We start from the raw sequence: 7,997 nt of genomic DNA, 5'->3' as shown, positions 1-7,997 counted from the left end.
CAAATATTATACATTAAATTTTTTCATAATTATGATATCATTGTAAATATTGTCAGATTTATGTAAATATTATACATTGATTTTTTTTTATTTTTTTGTAATTATAAGATAATTGTGAATATTGTCAAATTTACGTAAATATTATACATTGATTTTTTTTAATTATGAGATAATTGTAAATATTATCAAATTTATTAAATATTGTACATTAAATCTTTTTGTAATTATGAGATAATTATAAATATTGTAAAATCTATGTAAATATTATACATTAAATTTTTTTTGTAATTGTGAAACAATTGCTTATTTAATTACAAATAGATGTAAATATTGTTAATTTAACATCAATATCATTACATACATGTCTAATTGTCATTTAGGAAAATCTGACTTGTACAAAAATAGCGAGTATGTCATATTGCTCTGCACTTACCGTACCTACGCGGTCGAGAAAACTCTCCGGTAGATGGTATTCTAGACGTACGCAGACGTTCAGAATCACGTTGTTTAACTTATTGTGGAAACAATGTATTAAGTGGGAGAATATGATCGAGAACTTCCCACTCGACTTCATTTGGTAAAGGAAATATAGTTTCAACATACGCTGCTCTCTAAGAATCGGTCGTGTAATATAGAGAGCATAACGTTCTCACTGCAAGACTTGGATACATAGCTACTACAACTGCATGCTCACATGAAAAACTCTCCAACTTAAATCAACTACAAGTGCATGTGTTATAAATCAAGTCCACCATGTATGCCTATTACGTGCACATTTTAGGGAAAAAGCACAACGCATCGGGTGGTTCCACATTCAACTTTCTCGTAACCTTTGCAGCCTTAAAGAGTTTGTCTTCTTAAACTGGGGCTAGTATGCTAGTTGATCTTCTAATTTGAGGTTCCGATGTAATAGGTTGCTCCCTGTGCTCAACATCCACTAAATCATTTTCATCAACCCTTGCTAACTCATCAGCATGATTGTTAACATGAGTTTCTATCCCCTGAATGGTACTGTCTGGAGGCAATGAGACAGATGTAAGGTCAATGACATCCTCAGTAACATGTCGTTGATTCCTAGATTTCTTGAAATCCGCTAACTTCTGATTTTCATGAAAAATTATATCTCTGCTTCTGATTATTTTCTTCTTTTCTAAATCTTATAGTCTATAGCCAAATTCTACATCTCCTTAGCCAACAAAAATGCAAGTATTAACTTTATCATCTAGTTTCAGCCATTGTTCCTTAAGCATGTGTGCAAATGCTTTGTATCCAAAAATCTTTAAGTGAGAATAAGAAACATCATTTCTTGTCCACACCTTTTTTGAAATCTCAAAATCTAAAGGAACTGATGGAAACCAATTGATTAGATAGCATGCTGTTTGAACTGCTTCACCTCAGAATGACTTAGGTAACTCAGTCATCTTTAACATACTTCTGACTTTTTCACAATGGAATGGTTCATTCTCTCTACCACATTGTTGCGTTGTGGGATACCAGGAACTGTCTTATCATGTCTAATACTATGTTCTGAACAGTAATCTTCAAACATTTTAGACATGTATTTCCCTCCGATGTCAACTCAGAGACATTTCAAAACCTTTTTTGCTTTCCCATTCCATCATGGCATGAAATTTCCTGAAGTGCTGAAAAACTTGATCTTTTTATCTCAAACAAAATACCCACAAATTTCGTGAAACATCATCGATAAAAGTAAGAAAATACTTATTGCCACCTAAAGACTCCACCTCAATAGGACCACAAACATCATAATAAACCAAATCTAAAATATTAGACATTCTATTAAAGGACTTCTGAAATGAGACTCCATGCTGTTTACCAAGTAAACAATAATCACAAAAATTTAATGATGTACCTTTGGCAAAATGAATGATGGACTACCTTGCCAAAATTTGCAATCCTCTCTGTTATGTGAACCAGCTGCTTGTACCACAAATCTAGTGAAGACTTACTTTTAGTTGCATTCATCACTTCAGTACATACCTTGTGTCTTGTAAAGTGTGCAATAAGCCTTTCTTCTAGCAAATACCATCGTACCTTTTAATAGTTTCCATCTTTTGTTACCAATATAATTGATATAACTCGCTTCATCGAAGGTATGTGTATATGGCAAACTCAGGCGTATGTCTGGAATATGTTGCACATTCTTCAATGTCAAGCTCCATCCAATTTCAACAATGTTGGCAAAATTGTTATTATCAATTTTCACACTACCAAAACCTCCCAACTATCAGGCAATGAACTCAGAATTAATAGTGCTTGGATTTCATTATCTAGCACTATTTTCATTGTAGTCAATTGATTTACCAAGTTTGAAATTCTCTCAAATGCTCAGCAACTGATTTTCCTTCCTTTAGCTTCAAATTCACAAGTTTTCTAATAACAAAAGCTTCATTTTGAGCAATCTTCCTCTCATAGAAACTCTATTGCTTCTCCTAAAGACTGTGCATTTGTCTCTTGAAATATATGATGGAAAACATTAAGATCAATCCATTGTCTAATATATCCAATAGCTTTCCTATTTATTTTCTTTCAATCACTGTCACTCACACTGCTTGGCTTAACACTATCACCTTTAATAGGTTCATGTAAATCCTTACAATAAAGGATATCCTCCATCATCGGCTTTCAAATAGAATAATTTGGAAGCCTATGGTAGATGATAATGTCCAAAGTATTCTCCATTTACTCCAAAATAGAACTACACCCACACAACCTGGCTCTAATACCACTTTATTGGGCAATTCACTTATTGCAAGAATAAATTCACAATCCAAGCAAACAACTAATTAAATACCAAAAGAGCAATAAAAAATGAATAAACCAAATTTACGTGGAAAAACCCTTCAATCTAGAGGGAAAAAGAATCACAGAACAACTTCGGCCAAATTGACTATAATAAAATCGAGTTTACAATACTCAAATTTATGCCCAAAACTGGAGTTCTCAACAAATTGGAAAATACCAACAATGATCAACCTCTAAGTAAACAACAATCTCACTCCAAACTACTAGTTTATGAAACTTGTGAGAAACTCACTTTAAATACTACATTCAACTAAAGTATCCAAAATAAATTCACTTAGAGAAATCTCCAATCTGTACTATGTAGAGAAAAAAACTACGTGAATCCACACCTAAAGATTGAAGAAAAAACATTTTTCCCTTCCAATTATTTTCCCCTCTTCTAGCAACCTAGTTTTTTTCCTTTTTTCCTAGCCAACGCCTTATTTGTATGTGTGTGTATATATATATATATATATACACCACTGTTTTTGAATTCCTTCACCACCAGCAACGATATCTTATTTTTAGGAATATATATGCCCATATGAACTCAGTAGCGGATGGAACTATCGACCGTCGGTCACTGGGAGTGGACAGTGGACTGACTAGTTTGTTTTCAGATGTAGACATTTTCTTGGCTGTGGGCCTGTGCCGTAGTTGGGTCAGCAGTTTCAAATGTTTTTGGGCCTCTATTTATTTATTTATTTTATTTTAAATTAGGCCCAAGCATTCTCCAATCCATTACCATATAACCAGATTATTCCCTAAACTAAAGGCCTAAACATTACTGACCAGTGACCAGCACTCCAGCACTAGCAGGCAGCCCGTAGCAGCAGCGAACAACAAGCTTCCTTTCCCCTCCCGAATCAGTCTTGTTTTCTGGTTTCCTTCCCGTCAAAATCGGTATTATTTTAGGCTTTTTACATGTTTTTGCATAAATACATAATTCTCTAATTCTCTATGTCACTTGTTAATTTGTAACCAGTTTTTAATATTTCATATCAATTGCCAAGTTTACTTTTTGTTAGTGAGTGGTGACTGGTGAAGTTGGACAATTTTTCAATATTTGCTCAGTTTTCTCTAATATATATAGATAATAGATGGTTTAGAAATTGCTGAGGCTGGGCATTTACTTTATAATATCAATTTGTGATTTGTGAAGATATAATATGGATGGGATGGCATAAATAAATTACGAATTCTGTCATTTTTTATGCTTATTTTTGTCCATTATTATTTATTAATTTGTCAGTTGGGATTAAAGAGTCCAATAAAATATTCTAATGATATAAACCATTGAAGTTTTTAATTCAATCTCCATTAAGTAGTTTATTAAATAAGTTTATTAGAAAAAATAAAATTATTCATGCATATTTCACTGATTCAATCAATAAATGTTTTGTTCAGAATGTATGATTGAATTGGTTCGAGGCTCATAATTACTGATCCACACATCTTCTGTGATGATCCTAAATGAAATCATAGGCTATTAATTCGAGTTAAGAGCAAAAAAAAAAAGGGAAAAATTGCATATACCCACAATAAAAATAATATTTCCTAATTCCTATTATACTATTGAATGATATGTATACTAACAATATTGCAAAACACTTGGGGATTTTTTTTGTTGAATTGTTGATTTTTTAATCAATTGTAATTGAAAATTAAGTTGGGGCATTTTGCAGATTATGGAACGATTTTTTTAATCAAAACGAAAGTCTATACCTAGTTCTCCTAGTTCTAGTTGTGCTTCTAGTCCCGCCACTGCTTCTAGCCAAGCACTCGAGTTGTTAAACAGCACAAAGAAGTCTCGGGCTCAATTAAATGTGGATGATCTTGTATCTGATCCAAGAAAATGCCCCCTATCGAGTCATATGATCCTTATATTAGAGATGATGTTAGGATGACATATTTGGAAAAAGGTCCTTGTCAACCACAAGGACATGACTTTCCAAGAAGAAGGATAGGAAATGATAATAGGTGTTTTCGAAAAGAATGATTTTCTGAATTTTATTGGTTGGAATACAGTATAGAAAATGACGCGGCTTATTGTTTGCACAGCTACTTGTTCAAACCTGATAGAGGGGGTCAAAGAGGTTGACATATATTCACTAAGACCGGCTTTAGGGATTGGAAGCACAAGAATACATTGAAAGATCATGTCAGGCTCATTGATAGTGCTCATAATCAAACTTTTACAAAGTGTACCAATTTGATGAATCAAAAGCAAAGTATCTCTTATGCTATTTCTAGCTAAAGTACTAGTCAACAAAAAAATTATAGGACAAGGTTGACTGCGGTGCTAGACTGTACTAGATTCCTCTTGATGCAAGGATTGCCATCTCGTGGTCATGATGAATCGAAAGAGTCTCTTAATAAAGGAAATCTAATTGAGCTACTAAATTGGTATGCATCTCGTCGTAAGAAAATTAATGAAGTACTATTTAGTAATGCTCCTGGAAATGACCAAATGACTTCACCAAGCATCCATAAAGATTTGGTTAATTGTTGTGCTGTAGAGACAACAAGGTCTATGATCAATGAGATGGGTAATTCTTTCTTTTCAATTTTGGTTGATGAGTCTCGTGATAATTCTATAAAAGAACAAATGACAGTTGTTTTGAGGTTTGTTGACAAAAGTGGACAAGTAAAGGAGCGTTCGTTGGGCATTTCCCACATCGCTAATACTTGTGCCCAATCACTAAAGGATGACATTGATGCAATGTTTTCTACACATGGGTTGAGCATATCTAGCCTGAAAGGTCAAGGTTACGATGGAGCAAGCAATATATCAGGTTATTTCAATGGCTTAAAAGCTTTAATTTTAAGAGAAAACCCTTGTGCTATGTTTGTTCATTGCTTTGCTCACCAGCTTCAGTTAGCAGTTGTTTCTGTGGCACATAGGAATGTTATGATTAGTGATTTATTTAACATGCTTGCAATAATTGTGAATTTGGTCTGTGCATCATGTAAACGTGTAGATGCTCTTTGAACAAGTTATCATTCTGAAATTTTGGAGAGGCTTAATATTGAGGAACTTTCTAGTGGAACTAGTCAGCTTCAAGAAATGAGTTTGGCACGCCCAGGTGATACTAGATGGGGCTCACATCTAAAAACAATTACTCACTTTATTAGTATGTTTAATGCGATCATAGATGTTCTTGAGAATATATCAAAAGACGACATAAGTTTAGAGTAAAAATCAATGGCCGTAAGACAAATGGACAATATGCAAGATTTTCAATTTGTGTTCAGTTTCCATTTTATGTTTGAAATTCCTGCAATTACAGACGACCTTTCACAAGCCTTACAGAAAAAAGGATTAGAATATTCAAAATGTTATGAGGTTATTGAAGTTGTGTAAGTATGCATTGCAGAACATGAGAGACAATGATTGGGATACTTTGTTGAGTAAGGTAATTGAATTTTGTGTTGATAGACATATTTCAGTGCACAATATGGACGATATTGCAGTATTGAAAGGTCGACCTAGGCGTGTAACTCAGCAAGTGACTTTTTTATCATCGCTTTTATGTTGATTTGTATTGTTATGTGATAGATTCAATACTGCAAGAGTTGAATGATCGTTTTCCAGAAACAACTACTGAGCTTTTTACTTGCATTTCATGTTTAAGTCCAAGAGATTCATTTGTAGCTTTTGATGTTTCTAAATTGGTACGACTTGCTCAGTCATATCATTTGGATTTCAATAGTGAAGAGCTTTTATTACTTAGACCTCAACTTGACAAGTTTCTTATGCTAGTGAGAATGGATGAAGCTTTCTTCAACCTCAAAAGCATATCTTGTGTAGCTCAGAAGTTGGTTGAAACTTAAAGTTCTTGTTATTTTCCATTGGTTTATAGGCTGATCCCATTGGTTTTGATATTACTTGTAGCAGCTGCAAGTGTTGAAAGGGTATTCTTTGCTATGAATCTAATCAAGAATAATCTGCGCAACAAAATGGGAGATGAATTGTTGAATGACAATTTGGTGGTTTACATGGAGAAATATCTTTTTATAAAACTTGATAATGAGACAATATTGCAGCGTTTTCAAATATGCGACCTCGTAAGATTCAGTTGTCTAAGCTTACAACTTCGGAGTAAGGTTGTATTGTATATTTTTTTAGCATTTTGGGTTGTATTGAACTATATTTTCATATGTATATAATTTCTAGATTTTAGTACATTTACATATATATTGAATAATTTTTAATATTATTTAATCTAATTTTAATAAACAATTGGCCGCCGATCGGACCAGGCTTTTACGATCGTTGATTGTCGACGATCAACGATCAAAGTCAACCTCCGCCCTAGCTGAACATTGATGCTGGATTCGCCACTGTATGACCTACCTCATATTATAGTGAAGTGGGCCTTAATTCCTCATGGGCCGAAAGGCAGCCCATTTAACATCCATGTCATTAATTAGTTTCAGGATTTTCTTTGAATGTATAAAACAATTTTGAAGTTGCTCCGTTAAAAATTCAATCATGCTATGAGTACATTTTATTATCCAAAAGGGTGTCCAAAATGGATAGGCCAAGGCGCCTGCCACGCCGGGGCCCACAGGCGCCTCGGCCAATACCGAGGTGCCGAGTGTCCATTTTGGACACCCTTTTGGACACATCGGTGTACCACAAGCATTATTCTTAAAAATTACCCCGATATCCATATACATTATAGTCACTCATCTTAGAATGCTAACTCGTCAACTTTAGAATCCATATCAAATTAAAATAAATTTCAGGACACTTTTGGGGCAACGGATGGCAAAGTATTGGATTGCTTATTCTCAAACTTTATCTCCTATTTATTTGTTATTTCCTAAACTCTATTGAGTATTATATGATAGTAATTTTATTCTCTAAATCTACCAATTTGTTTCAGGTTGCACCACAACCTACTTAGAAGTTTGCCGCAAGAAATGATGTCATAGCTCCTGAAAAAATAATAACAATCAAAGTCGTAGGTGGGTATTCAAATAAAGGGGAGCACCTTGGGGTCCTATCGGAATAGGTAGGCCCAAGCCTTTCCCCTCCCCCTCCCTCCAGAATTCCGAGGGATCCATGGAGCAATTCTTAATTAGATATAACAAGCACTAGTTAATTTCTATCCATATAGCCCTATAACTAGTGAAAAAAATAATCCTGAAAAAATAATAACAATCAAAGTCGTAGGTGGGTATTC

The 7,997-nt window shown here is 34.0% G+C and overlaps 2 protein-coding genes across 2 annotated transcripts; both read left to right on the top strand.

Annotated features, from left to right (window-relative positions):
- Positions 1-3,349: 3,349 nt before the first annotated feature.
- Positions 3,350-6,004, top strand: LOC111407262 (zinc finger MYM-type protein 1-like). Its single transcript, XM_023036646.1, has 6 exons — positions 3,350-3,466; positions 3,899-3,954; positions 4,562-4,702; positions 4,834-4,901; positions 5,139-5,761; positions 5,825-6,004. The coding sequence occupies exons 1-6, from the start codon at positions 3,350-3,352 to the stop codon at positions 6,002-6,004; spliced, it is 1,185 nt and encodes a 394-aa protein (XP_022892414.1).
- A 142-nt stretch (positions 6,005-6,146) lies between these two features.
- LOC111407259 lies at positions 6,147-7,718 on the top strand. The gene is made up of 4 exons (XM_023036639.1): positions 6,147-6,288; positions 6,365-6,623; positions 6,669-6,912; positions 7,698-7,718. The coding sequence occupies exons 1-4, from the start codon at positions 6,147-6,149 to the stop codon at positions 7,716-7,718; spliced, it is 666 nt and encodes a 221-aa protein (XP_022892407.1).
- Positions 7,719-7,997: the final 279 nt, after the last annotated feature.

The sequence above is a fragment of the Olea europaea genome, chromosome 1 (assembly GCF_002742605.1).
Source record: "Olea europaea var. sylvestris chromosome 1, O_europaea_v1, whole genome shotgun sequence".
In the NCBI taxonomy this organism is placed as follows: domain Eukaryota; kingdom Viridiplantae; phylum Streptophyta; class Magnoliopsida; order Lamiales; family Oleaceae; genus Olea; species Olea europaea.
Note: the sequence above shows the minus strand (reverse complement) of the source record. Positions and strands in the feature narration are given on the sequence as shown.